This window comes from Pholcus phalangioides, unplaced genomic scaffold (genome assembly GCF_987345545.1).
Source record: "Pholcus phalangioides strain wild (caught in Gottingen) unplaced genomic scaffold, Ppha-v1.0 ptg000007l_1, whole genome shotgun sequence".
NCBI classification, from domain to species: domain Eukaryota; kingdom Metazoa; phylum Arthropoda; class Arachnida; order Araneae; family Pholcidae; genus Pholcus; species Pholcus phalangioides.
The window spans coordinates 29,678,867-29,696,842 of record NW_028301600.1 but is presented as its reverse complement, the minus strand read 5'-3'; the positions used below and the strand labels follow the sequence as shown (position 1 = coordinate 29,696,842).

At 31.4% G+C, this 17,976-nt stretch overlaps 1 protein-coding gene across 4 annotated transcripts in view; it reads right to left on the bottom strand.

Annotated features, from left to right (window-relative positions):
* The window catches only part of Hem (Nck associated protein 1 Hem), a 119,407-nt gene that overhangs the window by 22,284 nt on the left and 79,147 nt on the right, over positions 1 to 17,976 (bottom strand). For 2 of the 4 annotated variants that reach the window (XM_089232997.1, XM_089232999.1), the window contains exons 22-28: positions 17,737 to 17,839; positions 14,712 to 14,842; positions 14,046 to 14,143; positions 12,238 to 12,331; positions 7,646 to 7,663; positions 683 to 765; positions 365 to 442 (exon numbers count right to left, since the gene is read on the bottom strand). In XM_089232997.1, coding sequence (XP_089089123.1) covers positions 365 to 442; positions 683 to 765; positions 7,646 to 7,663; positions 12,238 to 12,331; positions 14,046 to 14,143; positions 14,712 to 14,842; positions 17,737 to 17,839 — 605 coding nt within the window. The remainder of the gene's footprint in view (positions 1 to 364; positions 443 to 682; positions 766 to 7,645; positions 7,664 to 12,237; positions 12,332 to 14,045; positions 14,144 to 14,711; positions 14,843 to 17,736; positions 17,840 to 17,976) is intronic. The other 2 variants (XM_089233000.1, XM_089232998.1) reach the window with 1 other exon arrangement.

The window sequence follows — 17,976 nt, the reverse complement described above, 5'->3', positions numbered from 1 at the left end:
GACACAAGAACCTAAACGTATTTCAATTTATGGTTTGCATCAATTATTGAAGTTTAAAATCTAGCATAATAATCGAGAAAGGTAATTGAGATTTTAGCATAAATGATAACTTTTGATTGTGTGCCTTTGCTTTAAAACAAATCTCAAATAACATTTTTAGGAAAACTTGATTATTATGTAATAGTATAATGCTTAAATACTTCAAAATTTATTTCAGCAAAGTATGTTAGTATGTATGTTAGGGCTAGTACAAGGAGCTTTCCATAATAGAAATTTTCTCCCCGGGGGGGGGGGGGGGTTACGACATTTAAAAAAGTATGCAAATTTACAATGTATTTAAATAAAAAATCTAAATGAAAACTACCATTGAATCTCCATTAAGCACATGATGCTTAAAGTCTTGAATAGAACTCAAAAGGAATGGAATCCGTTCCGTAAGCACCTAATAAAAAGAAAAATCTAAGATGCTTGAAAATGAAGAAAAGGAACAAAAAGCATTTTAATGAAATAACACTTCTGCAAAATACTAAATTGACATCAAGATTTTGAGGTAAAATGCATTTATAACTTAATACAAGGGTTCAGTGAATCATTTGATACAATAAAGGGAGGTAAATTATTGAGATTTGTTGTTTTTTTTCTTCAAAATAGCCTGAATGCAAAAAACAGCATAAAAACTTACATCACTCAGTGCTTCTTGGGCTAAACCACGAAAACAAAGAATAACCCCAATGATTGTCATTCTCTGGAGCACATTGTCCACATCTATGGAACAAGAATGATTTCTGTGAATTGAAGATTCATTGTTTCATGTTTGTAGATGTTATATAGATATTTGATTATTCACAAACAAATAACACATGAATGTTTCACAATATGTGCATTTGCTTGCACCCGTAACATTGTTTCAGCTCCAATTTTTTTTCTTTTATACTATATTGTGCACACCAAAGAGAGCTTTTTCTGAAGTAAAAAATAAACATAGTATAGAGCTAATAATATCCGGGAAAAAGTCACATCATGACAAAATTTATATTCGTTTTCATATTATGAATGATTTATATTATCAATTTAAGAACACTGACTGCAAAACTGCAGCACCCCCATCTAATTTATATACACAGTTGAGCTTATATAAATTAGAAGAACATTTACAGAAACAAAAGATGTCACACATTTGCATGCCATTGCTCAGAAAATCTGCAAAATGAATAGGAATCCAGAGAGTATCACACACTAAATTAAAGATTGAATGAATACAGGACAAAAAATACACTGTGGGGGGGGGGGGGGAAAGGAAAACAAACAAGCATGAACATGAATACAAAATACAGATGACTGGACACAAAGCAAAGATAATTAGAAAGAAATTTCATCGTTTCATTCTATGTCGCCATCTGGAGGCTAATTTTGTTACGAGCTGTTGCTAAGTAAGAAGTCTGTCTATTGCGCGGTCCTGTTCAGCCCAAAAGGAACATAGTGTTCTTACGGAAGAAAATGTCTGCCCACTGTAGTTTAATGGTAGAGCACGTGCCTGGAAAAAGCGAGGTTGGTGGTTTGATTCCCCACAGAGGAATGTGACTTTTCTTTCCAATTATCTTTGCTTCGTGTCCAGTTCATCTGTACTTTGTATATAGCGGAGAGGTTCATTGTTTCGTTTTATGAACATGAATAGTCATCTATGACTTTATTTCTTACTGGATTATAGCCAATCATTGAAAAAATTGACTCCTCTCTCACCTTGTAAAATGGTGAATGAAAAAGGAAGGGCAAGACATAAGCTCCATGCGCAGATATCATCTATCTTCCTTAAAGAAAATAGACTACAGATCTAGAAAAATTTTGATATATTATTTAAATACTATAGGTTATATATAGCGATGGAACAAATAGTGATTTGGCTGAATAACCGAATACTTAATATTTGGCGACCAAATGTCAATTTGGCCGGACAACCAGACGTAAACATCACTCTTCATTCGTGTGAGTTCTGACCACGAGGTGGTCTCGGCTCTCCATTGAAGAGCCGAAACGCGTCGACCATTCGACCAGTTGAATTTATTTGTCTTAAAAACGTGGCAATTTTTGTATAAATGTCAATTTTCTTAAAATTCATCACAATTATACATAAAATTGTTTTTAATTGAAAATAAAATTATTGGTAATTTTTCAAATGATTGATATTGAATTTGAATTACGCAATTTATTAAATAAATATTGAAAAACTGATAATTGAAAGATTTTTATTGCCATGATACTGACAATCAAATTTAAATATGATATATTGTATTTTAATATTACTTACAGAATTATTTTTTTTTAATGCTTGTTACAATTTTACATATAATCAAGAAAAATATCAACCATTATGTACTCTCAACTGGAAATGCATCATAAAATTTATGACTTTTCTTTTTTTTTATCTTCAGATGTTCTTTGCCCCCTTTGCCTCTTTCAGTAGCTCAATACGTCTTTTTTGTCTAGGTATATCCCTCAATAGTGAACTTGACTTGTGTTATTCAAGCTCACTTCCACATTATTGCTGTACGATTCTATTTCCAGTTTCATATTTTCCTTACTCTAGAAATTCACCTTGACATCACCTCTTTAACAGAAAGGGATATGCACCATACAATAAAATATAATCAGTAAATTTTTAATTTATGGGAAAAATTCCAGTTAATACAATTTTTTAAAATTAGTTTTTACTCCCAGATTTGCACAGATATCTGACCGAACCGAATATTTGGCAAAAGGGCAGAATAGCAACTGAATATTTGGCCCATCTCTAGTTAGAAATATTATAAAAATTTAGAAAATAATATATAACTCAAATTTTTTCACACACATTATATATATATTAACCCATTGGAATCATTTGACATCCTGAGGTTGTCATGAGATTTTTTTCGCGTATAAATCATATGACGTCCTCAGGGTGTATATATCCCCCCAACCATGCTGCTAGGGGATTTATAAATCTGATTACTCAGCTGACTACTCAGCCAAGGGTATTTAAATGACATCATTGGGTTAAACATATGCCAAAAAAGTAAATTTTTCTAACAATTTAATTTTTCAATGATTTAACAATTCAAATTTCTTATATCAATATATTTTTTAAAAAGTGATATGCAGTATATCAAAGTATACACTCCACAACAATTCAAAAAATTAAAAGTTTGTCCCAAAAGTTCAAGATAAACAACAATTATTGCCATAGTCATTTTTGAAAACAAAAAAAACCTGTTAAAAGTATGAACAGTATCATCGTACTACTAGATAAAAACTATTTTTAGATATATCATTTTGAAAGTCGGGGTGCAACATAGTAGGACCCACTTATAACAAAGTCAGAAAAAACAATGATACTGTTCATTATATATACCAGCTTAAAAAACTGTGTTCGAGTGAAAGGAAACAAAATTTAAATGCATGATTCAATATAATAGGAGCATTCATAAAATAAATAGGGATTAAACTAATTAAAAGCAATCAATTCTATTTTGTTTTTGAAATCTCATGCAAATAAATACATACATGAAAATAATTTTTTCATGACATAATTGTGGACGATAAAAATTTTGCATTACAATCATTTTTGCCAAATAAACATGTAAATGTAATGTTTTTCTTTTTACCAAGAGCCCAGTTACTGGTACATTCTCCCCCCTCCTATTTCTGAATCATTTAAAAAGAGCTCCTCCTATGAATTTCTACTTGTAGATTTTAAGTTCACCATAGAAAAACTTTCTCTGCTCTTTAAAATTGTGAATGAGAAACTTAGAGGAATCTCAAATCACTTTCATACCTCAATTTGTTTCTATTTTTAGCTTTTAAACAAATATATAGCGTAAAAAATTGAAGCAACAGATTGCGTTTTTGCACTTCACTAAGTTCACAAAAATTAACCCTCACACAATAAAATCACCACAACCATCAACTGAATCTAGCTAAAGATTGGTAAATGTGCACGAAAGGTGTTTTGGAGGTTAGATTCTTGAGAATATATATATATATCAGAAAGAAAAGACTGAAGTTATATAAGGTTTCCTGTAAGCAAAATAGGATTTAACATAGAAAAAAAAAGTTTAAAAAAGTGAAGCAACAGAAGTAGCATACTAATAAACACCCTACTATGATGTCTTTCAGGGAAACAAAGGGGGCATTATTAGTTTTACCTACACATTGTAGAAAGATAAATTTACTGATAGTGTAAAATTAAGATACAATTAAAAATAACTTTGTGTTTGAAAAACGGTTAAAAATTCACTGTGGGCTGAAATTGGTGTTCGTTATAAGCAATCAAAATAGCATATTTCAGCAATACGAAATTCACGGTTAATGTAAAGTCTTCATATCTATGCTCAGTATAAGCAGCACGACTGCATAATGATTATTAATTGTACATAGCAGTTAGATTGCATCAGCCTAACTGTTATGTAGGAATATGGCAATAGCCAAGAAGCTGTTTAAAACAGAGTACTGTCTTTCTACTGTCACATTTCAAAACAACAATGTATACATGTTTTCATGATATGGTCCATCCATTGGTTACTTAAGACCAAATTATCAACGATCACATCTATCCATATGGTCTTGACTGTTATGGCCCACTATCTTTGTTGTAATACTATGAAACCAAGTTCTGCTAGTAGCGTAATAATGCACCCAGTCATTAAGCAAAGGCCATTAATGGTTTCATGAATGGCCCTCTAAAAAGTAGCGTATCAGGTTTTTGCAGCTATTGTTCAATGAATAAGGCTAAGAGACCATCGTGAGTTGGAGTACTAACTTGATACCAGCAATTGGCATCGATGACTGGCATGGGAGAAACGGTACTCAAACTCAAGAGACTCAAAATGATACTCTTGATGGCCTCTCAGTCAGAGAGCCTCTTGTTCATTCAACACTTCATCACATTAGACTGGCAAGCACAAATCCCTTCAATCTTTTATTTCAATCATATATCAGCCTATTCAGAGTAACAATAACATATTTTCATGCATCGTATTTCTTACCCTATTCACCATGGTGTTTCATTTAAAAAAAATAATTTTAGTTTTGCTGTGCTTATGGTGATACACATCTACATTATTTGTTCAAAAAAAACAATATTTCCAAGAAATCGACTATAAACAGCATCACATTCAAATTTAAATTATTCTCTCTTTTTCAACTATCCAGAAATGATTCTGAGTATCTAGCAAGCATTTTTTTAACAAATATTTGTTTGTAGAATACAAGAAAAAATTTTGTAAATGGAATTTTGTTTTTTTATAAAATTGAAGTAGATACACTATATGTTAAGCTAACAAATACATTTGAATGTTTTTTGTTGATTGTGGTTTGTATTCAGATATAAAACAGTACTTTATATATGTTACTGCCACAGCCCAAACTACAGAAATGATTCTGGCTTTAGTCAGCCATTTCACAAAATGGCCAGAGATCCTGGGCCAAAGCTTGATGTACTGATGTAAAACAGCCTGGTAGGAATCAAATCCATTTTTTTAAATCACCAACATGTGATACATATCGTCTATATGTAGCAGGTGTATTGGATTAGCTTCATGTGACAAGAAAAAGTGAAATTTCAGAGAAAAAGCTATAAAATTAATTACATATAGTTTTTTCTGCCAAATTTTGGAGAAAAATTATTATGACTGGAGTTTGATGGGTTGACATAACTAACATGAACATAATTATCACGAAAAAGTGTGTCAACTTGATGCTCCTGAATCATATCTTTTGTTATGGGACTTTGGCCGAGGATCACCGGCCACGTCGCAAACTGGCCCACCAATGTCTGGCCAATTAGGACATTGGCCAGGTCAATATTTATCAAAATTTACCAATTCATACAGTGAATTGGCCAATTTCAGGCTTTAGCAGTATCATATACACAGGGTACAGTACTATATACCGTTTCAAAATGACTCATCCAATTTCAAAATGTTATAACCTTTCAATGATGAAACATAAAAACTTGCAGTAAAGAAAAATATGTCTGAATACAAAATTTTACTTAAAAATGTTACAAATGCTCAATGTGCATCCCACTCCCTCTTCAGACTCGCAGCATACATCAAAATGATTGTCAAATTCATCCTATATTTGAATGAGTACATTAAGCATTACTGTAACACAAACTTGTTAATCTTGCAGTATATCCAAAGTTGTGAAGGGGACAAAAAAACATTCTCACATACCCTTAATACAGAGCACAAAGGCGGTAGCAAGAGGGGGGACTTAGGGGTCTCATTGCCCCCCTTAAAATGTGAGAAAAAACTGAAAAAAAAAAAAGAATAGATTTGGCCATCTTTTCCATCACTTTGTTGGTCCCCCCCTTTGAATGAAACTTCTGGCTACAGGCCTGCAGAGCACCACTACACTGACACTAAGGAGTTTTGGGAATTCTAAACAATACACTACAAAAATGGCATAATGGGTCTGCAGATTTAGCACTTCACCACTGGTTACCGAACTACCAAAATCACCACCCAATCTCACTGTCAGCTACTTCTCATGGGAGTTTCAGAAAACTCTGCCTCCCCACTTCACAACCATGGCTGCAAAATTGTGTGACAATAACATTTGCTGCAATGATACCAGACATACTCGCTGAAGTATGGAACAAATTTGACAATCAAATAGATGTATGCAGTATGTCTGAAGCAAGAGATGGAGGGTATTGAACATATGCGACTATTTTAATAAAACCTTTATACTCACACATTTCAATATATTCATCACAACTTTCTATGTGGCATTTACATGGTGCTTTATATGTTATATACATGACATTTTGAAACTGAATCATTTTGAAACACATTGCAAACCCTATGTAAAAAAATTTGGGGATGGGAATAGAGAACATTAAAATCATCTGCATTTACTTTGAAAAGCATGACTAAAAATGGCATTCAACGGGGATAGATAAGCTTGTTAGCAATCCAGGTGGGTACAATTGGGACTTGATAGGATCTTCAAAGTGCCCATTGCCTCAGAAATGTACTGTATGACAAGAATTGCTATTGATGTTGCCCTTATCCAAAAACTTGTTTTCTAAAATGTGTATGAATCATTTCATTGGTGTTAGTCCATAATTATTTGAATAAGATAAATATATGAGAAATGAGTACATGTTTTATCACATATTTTTTTTATGTCCACCACTGATTAAAATTCAGATCTCATCAGCTTGAAGTTACAGAAAACTTCAATTGTCAAACATCACTTTCATCAAAATGAAAGAGATATTAAACAAAAGAGATGTCTTTTTACATAAATTAAGGTCATGGCATTTTTTTTTTTTTTTTTTTGTTATATATGACAAACATTTTCCCCCAGTTGCTATTAAAAAATAAGATAAAACTACCCACAAAGTTACTGTACACTACTCACAAGGGAGAAAAAAACATAATATTAGGTCACAAAGCCCAAGCACATCTCAGAATTTAAATAATCATGCAAACATCATTACAATTTTACACATGTCACAACTAATTTACTCCATACTATAAAATTTAAAGCACAAGAGAAACACAAATCCATTGCATTCATGTATAATGCTATTATAGCATAAATGTAGTATTTGTCTGAGGAAAGTAAAAAAAAAATCAAATTCATGCATTTTCCTTACTTTGAGCCATTTTTGGTCCTATTTAGAAGCAGAAAAGGAAGAGTAAAAGAAATTATCACATTTTCTACACATGAGTATCAAATTTATTCAACAAAGATGCAAGACCATGTATGTAGCTGTCTATGTTTAAATAGCTAAAAGTTTTTATTTAGGGTAGTATTTGGTGACCACATGCCTGAATCACTCGAATGTAATATGTATATATCTTGTGATTTCAGAATGTGTTTCTAATATAATTGGGAATTAAAACAAAACATTCAATATATGAGGCAGACATACACAATTACAAAGGTGGTGAAAATACAAAAATGGATGAATTCAGTATACTCAATCGCATTCACAGCTATACAATGAAAATGTTCTTGCATTTCACATGCATTCCACTTAACTGATCTCTTTAGACGAACAGAAATTCATGCACAATCTATATCTTTGTATTTTTTGGTTTACTTTTCTTGGGAATGTTTTAGAGTTGGAAAGCTTTAGAGGCAATTTGTTTTTCATAAATCATTCCTTCAAAAAGATTATGCAACACATTTTTTTGATTGAACTAGTACGTAATCATTTTTTGTGGTATCTCTCAAGTATTAAAATATTTATATTTTATCAAAATACTAAAAACACTTAAGTAAAAATTATTTTAATTAGTTAAGTCATGGAAAAAATGACCAATTTCATTTTTACCAATTATACTTCCTATTAGATGATCTAATATTATTGCTTAAAACAGTATTTGTCACGAATTCAGTATTTGCCTAATTAATCATGCGGGGGGGGGGGGGAACATTTTTTAAAATTGTATTTTTATTCATACACAGCCCATTGCAAAAATAAATGGCAAATGCAAAAACCACATGTTATTTGAATACTTTTTCTAACTGAAAGTATGTCTACAAAAATCCCCCATTCCAAAGTTAAAAGGTGTATAAGGACATTACTTCTCACTCTTTATATACACACACAATACATTTTCTGAACAACTGTATCTTTGTCTATTTACGTTTGATGTGGAGAACAAAATTTTTTTTAAAAAGTTATATATACAGAGTAGACTCTCGCCACATATCAAACCAGGATATGATGGATTACTGGAACCTAACTGAAAAAGTCCAATTTAAATAACACAAACTTCTGAGTACAAACAGTCCCCCTTTTTCCCCCTTTTCTATGCTTGAAGAAAACCTGCTTAAAAACACCAGATTACTGGATAGGCTGGCCTAATGCACAGCCTGATTATCGGTAGTCTACTGCAATTACATTGCTGAAAGCTATTGCCCTGGTCAAAACCAGGGTAAACATCAATCCACTAATAAATGAAAGATGGTAAAAGTTTTCACTTTCCCCCTACAAACTATAAAATTATTCAATTTTTACATTCCTGTTCATTATGTTATTTAATTTTTGCAACACTGAAGGACAAACAAATATAGAAACAAGTTCTAAGTCATTATCATACCAAACATAATTATTTTGAAAGAAAAATAAAACCAGTATTAGATTCATGAAAAACTAGGTTAATTTTATTGACCTGAATGAAGAATGTAAGGCCCCTTTCACACAGAGCTGACACGGGTCCGCACACCCTTTCACACGAGCACTGTAGGTTGAAATTTGTGCATATAAAAACTATTTTTTCGAAATTTTTGTAATTTTTCTCCTTCACCCCTGATTCAGTGCCTAGAGGCATTCTTTGGTGGTTTAGTCTAGAGCCCCATAGAATATGGGTCTAAAGATGTCTTCATTCCGATCCTCACATGTAGTCGATGGGAGAAAATGTCTTCAAATATTTTCAAAAGATTTTGAAAAAAAATCTGTCTTTTCGGAAAAATATGAAAGAAAAATTCCAAAAACATCCAATGTTCGAAAAATCCAATCCAAAAACATGCAAAACATTTGATATTCCAAAAAAAAAAAATTCAGGAGATATCAGAGAGTTTGCAAGTAGAAAAAAAGGGGAGGGGTAGAGACTTTCAAAGTGCCTGTGCTTAGAAATATTCACATCACAATTCTGTTTCAGGCCGGGATTACACTATAAAAGTTTTATAAAAGTTCATTTATAAAACTTGAAAAATGCAACCAACAGGCCGATCAGTTAAGTTCGCTCGAATGTAACAGATGTGTTTATTGGTCACATTTTTCAAGTTTTGTAAAAAATTTTTTATCAAAGTTTTATAGTGTAATACCAGCCTTAGACTGGGATTACACTATTAAAGTTTTGTAAGAGCTCTTTGATAAAACGTGAAAAATTCAATCAATATTATCTTATTGGTTGAATTTTTTGAATGCAAAATGCACCAGTTGCATTTGCTTGAATGCAACCGATGCACCTATTGGTTGAATTTTTCAACTTTTATAAAAGTTATTTTATAAGACTTTATAGTATAGTTCCGGCCTTTAGTCCGGATTACACTATAAAAATTTTATAATAATTCTTTAAAAAAAAAGCAACTAATAAATTTATCGGTTGCATTTGCTCTAATGCAACCGATAAATTTATTAGTTGCTTTTTTCAAGTTTTATAAAATAACTTTCATAAACCTTTTATAGTGAAATCCCATCCTTAGATTAGTCATTTCTGAAATATGAAATTTCATTTTTTTAAGTTTATAGACTGAATATCGAGTAAAATATACTTGTAGGTATCGGCAAACCACCAAAAATATTCAAGTGCTAGTGTCTTCAAACGTCTTAATCCAGCCCTGAGTGAACGCCATACGTGGATAACATTGTTTAATAAAAATATTTTTTTTAAAGTTTAAAAAAATTAAAAGATTAAAAATTAAAAAAAATAATAAATATTTAAAATAATATTTCAAATATTTGTTTTTTAAATAATTTTAAAAATTTAAAAAGAAAAAAAATTAAAATTTTTAAATTAAATTTAAAAGTTATTAAAGTATTTAGTCAATTAAATATTCGTAATGAACGGCTTATAATTTTGCTATATCTCCATCTCAGAAGGAAACAAAGGGATAGACGTATGTGGGTACATAATATTTGATGAACAGGGACCCTCATATGGTGTTTTTAAGGGTATTTATGGCAAAATAATTAAAAAAATTCAGTGCAAAATTCTGTTAAAAAGTAGCCAAAGATGCGGACGAATTCGCTCCGCAGCCACATCGTGTGAATAGCCCTGAATAACCCAATTGTCAAAACTTGTATGTGCGGATGCGGAGCCCGCACTTAGATTTTGACACATGCGGACGACGTCCGGACCTGCACGAACATTTCCTAGGTGCAGAGATATTTCAGCTCGTCTGAAAGGCTCCGTATATTCTAATTGTTAAAACTTCTTCCGGACTCGCATCCTCTCCATGTGAAAGGCTATAGCAGCTATGCTTTTTTGTCTTTCAAGATGCGTGAATCATACATAAAAGCGATTTTGCAGGACTTCATAGTCCTGCATGATGTGAATATATATTTGCAATTGTGAATGTTTGCAAATTAATGATAAACTCAAATTGGAGGACCATACCCCTTGTTTAATTTTTTTTTCACCTATAGCCAACTCATATATTGTTTGGTCATGAATCTATCCTTGGGATGAATCCTTTTATAATTGTTTTGCTTACATTATAAATTTTCTATAGAGGGACCATGAAAAATCTTGGCTGTGGCACTCAGTTCCATGATGTGGGAGCGATTATGTGTGAGTGATCTTACATATGCAAATATTATTAATATTTAAAGTATATAATAAAATAATTTTCATCAAGTTAGATTTAATTTTTCAAGTTTGCCCGAAGACTGCCTGTCCCCATCTTCATAGACAATGAGAAATGCTGCTATAAATGAGGTTTTCTCCATATGATAGTACATGCCCTACAAACTTTGCAATATTAGTAACAATACCCAAATGGTACCGATGATTCCAATAAGCAGGGTCTACAACTGCATGAATCCATGGTCATCTTTTGGAAATTGCCAAAATACACAGGGTCACAACCGGAAACAAAATTTACTCTGCCCACAATTGAGTATGTATCCATTCCATGAACCCCCTGTTTCAGTGATTTTGAATGAACAAAGAGTAAAGTGAATTCAGTGACCCTATAGCCCAGTACTTGGGGAATCAGATCTGCTTTCCCACCGCGCGCGATAGTTTGCCGTCCTTGAAATGCAAAAATGCATACAGTATTATGAAGCTATGAAAATTATCCCACACACCAGTTTATAAATTATACTTTAAAATTTATTCAAACTATTTTACTTACGCACTATAGACAAAGCTATAGCTTTTACATAACCTAATATTTAGATGTTAAATGTGGGAAGTTGATATCATTTTTGTGTTTTTTTAACATTACAATTATATATATATACTCTTTCTTTATCCAGTCATTGTGTAAAGTATTTGAAGGCTCATGCAACAAGCAAAACATGTTAGTTACTGCATAATCTCTTCATAGCCATCTGTATATTTGTAACATTATTGCATTGTGTGATGCCAGAAATATTTTAAAAAATGAGTAACTGCTTTCCCCTCCACAATGGGGGGGGGGAGGAATCTGTATTTTTTGAATAAAATAATTTATTATACATGAAAAGTATATAAAAAAAGCTAATAACAAATGTGCATAAAATATTACTTTGCAGGCGACGAAAAAGCTCTTTCATTTGTTCTGGCTTATCATAATTTGATCGCAATGCCATTAAAATGTCCTTGTTAATAACAACCAGTTTCTAGAAAGAAAAATAACTATGATCCGAAACAGTAAAAATCATAAAGTATGAGCATTTAAAAATTAGGACTAAAATTCCAGAGAATATAAAAATAAATGTAAAGTTGAAGGTTTATCAGAATACGCATAACAAAATTTGTGCTATGTGCAGGACCAGAACTAGGGGGGGGGGGCAAGGGAACAACTGCCTGAGGCGGCAAATTTTAGGTGGATACATAAAACACTGTTATAAAACTTTTAAATAGTGGGTGGTAAAATAACACAAAAATCCTTGTTATGGCTCTGGCTATGTGTATGGATGGAGTAGAACCTTGATTATCTGAGGGATGATTATTCCAGATAGTCGATTGACAGTGATATAAAAATTATAAAAAAAAACTTGTGGAAGGCGAAGGACAGCCAAGCACCCTCTTTTATGACAAATTTGTTTCGTATAAAGTCTTCAATAACCAAGAACAAGAAACAAAAAAAAATCAGAAAAAATTATCTGCAAAGCCAAATTTTTGCTTGCAGTCAAGACCTTTGACTTGGAGAAACCTTGTACATTGTCTGAATTTTGAGGCAACTGCTCCATTTCCCAAAATAAAAATCAAGCCCACCTTGTTGGGCAACTGTAAATAATTTTGCACATGATGTTTTTGTATATATGGCTTTTTTAAATTGGAATTGTGATTTCATATAAATAACACGAGGTCATGCACTGAGTATTTATTTTAAATAGGAAAAATGCATATACATATATCTCCTATTCAAAAACTATAAGTATTTAGTGATCACACATTCTCATTTAAAATTTTTTTTTAATTCCTAGTGGTTTTTGGTTACCCACATATCTCTTCCAATTCATTACTCCAGATAATCAAGGTTCTACTGTATTATATCTTAGTTCATTATTTATAAAAATTGAAGAGAGACTAAAGCTGACTTCATTCATCACAAATTCATGAACTTTCAGTTCTTTGGATTTGAACTATCTTAAAAAAAATTTTAATTCTTGTCACCCAAAATCACAATCTAAAGATTTAACTTCCCAGAAATTGACTTTCAACCTTTCTTTAGAGACAAACAATAAAGGGGGAACAGGAATCTGTTCCTTTTTCAGTAAAGGAGACGAAGCAATTCTTAAAATATATGAGGGAAGGTTTCATCGGTGTAACACCAATACCATAAATCATTGTGCTGTCTGCATGTTTAAATTTCAGTAAAAAAAAAAATAGTTACTTAAAGTTAGTGCTCTGTCTTGACGAGTAAAGAATGGCAGATCACATCTGAAGAGAAAACGCTTTTCGATTAGCGAAAAAATGACAATTTTGACAGAATTTGATGAAAAAATGTTGGATGTACATACCAAACAAACATCTATCAAGCAATTTTTCATGGATCCTGTCTTCATTTTCTCAAGTTTGATTTTTTTTAAATTGTTGTCAAAAATAAGTTCTAACAGCAACCCCCAAAGTGAGTAGCTTTTACAATTTGCTGTTTTGAGTGTGTTTATGCCTCTGATCAATTTGACCCTGATATAACTAATAAAATTGTCAATTGCTTCAGATTCGTTAAATCAAGGTTCAACGGTATACCAAAAGCGATATAATAGCATGCCCTTGCGAAAATTTACAGAAAACGTAAAACACAATATTTGCATTGCCCATGGTTAGAGGCTTAGCAATTTAACATATTTTCTTAAATAGTAGCAAAATTTTCTTCACAGAACTCACTTTCAATTCAGCAACTTGACTTGCTATATGCCACATCAGACTCTCATTCAAGTATTTCATGCCATATGGTCCAATCAACTCAGCTAAGGCACGCAGTTCTACAAAATAAAATTTAAAAGAACAGCAATTAGTTAAGTAAAATAAAACCAGAAAGCTGCAACTCTAAATAGTTTTAAGGAAAACTCAATTATATATACAATAGAACTTTGCTAATTCTCTCAAACATGATTAATTTAAACATTTACAAACTCCCATTGAGTTTACTATCTAACTCAATATTGAAGTTATCCGTTAATGACAAATTGCTTTTAAATGATTTGAATAATTTGAAGTTGTAAGAAAAGGTTGTCCATATGACTCAAGAAGCTTAACATAAACATCTTTGATATTTAGGTGGAACCTCCTGAAGCATTATCTCATTTGACAGAAGTTACTTGTCATCCTATCCATATTGCCTGCTATATGCTTCATAATGTTCATTTTTCTATATATATATATATATATATATATATATATACATATATATATTGCTACAACTGAACTTTAAAGTGTCAAAGAAACTAACTATGTATGATATTTTAAAATGGTAGTTTAATGTTTTAACAACAAAATTGAGCACTCCAGTTCATGAATAAATATTTGAATTTAAGAATTAACAATATTCACCATTAATATCTGAAAATTCTTCAGCACTAAAAGGAAGCTGCCCTTCATTTGAAAGTGTAACAAAAGCTTTTTGATTTCTTGAGTAAGAAATATGACCAGCACTAACACGGCGAAGCAAAGCCTCTAAATACCTGAAACATTATTCAACATCAACTCATTAGCGTAACAATAGTACAGCACAAAATTAAAATATATTTGTCAAATTAGTTTTAGCAGAGTGGTTGAAATTTGAGCATTAACAATATTAAATAATTTAGTAAAAAGTTATCAAATCTCACATATCTACCTATACCTGCTCTTAAAGATAAATTTTATATACATATATCTATGCATATTTTAGAGGCAAATTGCTAGTTCTATTTTCATAACTTACTGATGCTTGTGTGTCACAACAAAAATTACAATAATATTTTCAAATCTTATCAGTTTATAACTTTCAAAATATTTCCAGTATCTATAACATAAAGGCAAAAAATGATAACAGAGAGCATAACAATGGTAAAAATGAATAATAAAGAGCAGCTTTCGATACATAGTGCTTTTAGGAAAAAAGGGTAGAAAAGTATATACAATCGAAGATCATTCAAAAAAAAAAAAAGACTGAGCAACAAGTTTGTGAATGGGAGAGACATTCAAAGAAATTTTATATTACTTGGCACCAGAGAACTAGTTCATAACATGTTAGTTCATAAAATTGAATGCCAACTGCATGTGTATACAACAGCATCAGGTAGGTGATATGGACTGAGGTAGCACAATCTCTTAGTGGCCAATAGATGCTTCATCATTATGCAGTTATACCATTTATCAAATTCAATTTTTGGTAGTATGAGTGAAGTCTCATGCTCCATTGCAAATATTGTCCAATATGATGGGTCTTACTTCTGTTTTATTAATTTCTTCAAAGAGCCCATAATTATCCTGTACATATTTTTGGAGCATATTCTTTTTTGAAATTTGTGTTGTTACACACGTTTTCTTTTTCTTATATTCCTTATTATGAATTAAATCGGTTCAAATAAAAGCTTCATATCAATAGCAAACAACTGACTTTTAAATGGATACAGAATTACATAAAAATGCATATTTCAGTTTCAACATGTGCAGTACAAATGAAACTTATATTGTCTGAGAAAAAATAAGTTGAATGATAAAAATCCAGCTTTGTGACTACTGTATAAGAACAAAGCTGGATTTCCATCAGTTAACTATCACCAGGCTCTTCTGTTTTTGTTTGACGAGCTTCACTTTTGTTTTTAAAAACTTGTACAGTGGAGGGGAAATAAGATGCTTCCTTTCCAAGCTTATTTCAGTTTATTATAACTAATCACTCCCAATTTTTTTTTAACTCCATAGCTTACAATCCCAAAAACTTTTAACTTTACAATCATAACAGATGTAAAATAATATGATTGTTCAACAGTCATTTGACCAGGCCAGTCATTTTGACCATTTTTGATTTTTTTGTTTTGTTTTATTTTTAAAGTGAACCAGATTGTTTAGAAAGTTTAAATTTCATAACTTTTCCTAAAAATATTGAAACATTGTGCTGAGTAACTATCATCAGTGTGAAGAAAAAAAGATATTGGCAGATATATTTTTATTTTTACTTAAAAGCACCATGACCTGTGAATTTAATCATAAAAACTTTCATTGCATGCACAGCAAATATTTTGTCAAATCGTGACATCAGATTTCCTCTAACATAGATGTCAGGGTGCTATAAAGGCTTCTCAAAGAGACTCTTTATTAAACTGCTTTGGGGAGCAGCAGATAAGCATTGATTAGCAAAAGAAGTGCTGCAGGTAGAAAAAGTCTGAGAACCCTGGCTTAGTCAACTTGCGGGAAAAAAAAATAGAACTGGAAAGGTTATTTCCTTATTGTTGAAATTAGCTAAAAAGCTTGGAGAACCTTCTTTGTTTAGAAATCAGAATTTGTCGACATTAACTACAAGTGCAACTGTATCAAGGAAAATACAGCTATGTCAGATCCCACTATGCATTAACAAAACAAGCAATGCATTTCCAATTGGTAAGAACTCTGCGTGCAGAAAATGTGTGTCTAATAAAAGAAAGGTATTGAAAAATGTAAAAAGTGTGATATGAATACAGCTGTTGTTACATTAATGTTTAGAAATATTTTTTATCGGTTTTACAAGAAATTTATGTGTACTAAAAATTGAATTATGAAATTTCATTTGAAAATTTTTTTTCCATACTATTTTTTTTTTATTGCTTACTTACACTAATATGTACATTTAAACATTAAAACTCACAAAAATCTAGAGTACAGTAGAATCTCATTATAACGGACTAACAGGAGCTGATGATTGTCTATTATAATGAAAGTCCAGTTTGTAACAAATAGTTCTTTTAGGGGTATAATGCTACAGGGTGTACATCAATGAAAGCACAGTAGCTAGCTATAAAAAGTGTTTATTAAATAAAAAATAGTTTTCAACATAGGTCGAATTGAAAATGATTTGCACGTATATATGCTGCATTAATCTTAATTTTTCTGGCTAGAGAGCAGTATTGGTAATGCAGTGTATCAAGTTTTACGCAAAACCATGATCAATGTTTAATTGCTTGTTTCGAAATGCTTTTTATGAATTAATACTTTTTTAAATACTTAAAAAGAATTTTAAACTTGTCAGATAAAGATTCAACAATTTTTTTTAGCTGTCCGTTATAAGCAAAGTCTGTTCTATAATGGAGTCTGTTATGGTGAGATTTTACTGTATGTAGTGAAAACCAATCTCCAGTCATTTTGACCAGCATCTGTCCTTTTAGGTAAAAAGAAGTGTCAGTCCTTCCAGAGTTAACTTTACAATCACAACAGAAGTAAAACAATCCAGCAATGAAAAATCTTAAACAAATTATAAGCACTATGAAACATGTTGATCTCATTTTTGAATTACTGTATGATTATGATGTTTATTGAAAAACAGCTGCATGGCACAACTAAGCAAACATTCATCAGCGATTGGTCAACATTTTGTAAGAGATTCTTCTAGAATGCTTACCAATTAGTATAAAGGCAAGTTACGGTTTTGTCCCCATGACTATCTTGGGGTTGCGTTTGTTGAAGAAGAACATTGTTGAACACTCTTGTGATATCAATATGGACTGCAATAAAAAAATTGATTATGAAATTGGGGGAACATGAGCTAAAAAATGAAAAACTGGGTTTATAAAAAATTCACAAATTAATATAAAAATAGTAGCATTAGATGAAATATCGTATTAATCAAGGTATATACTAC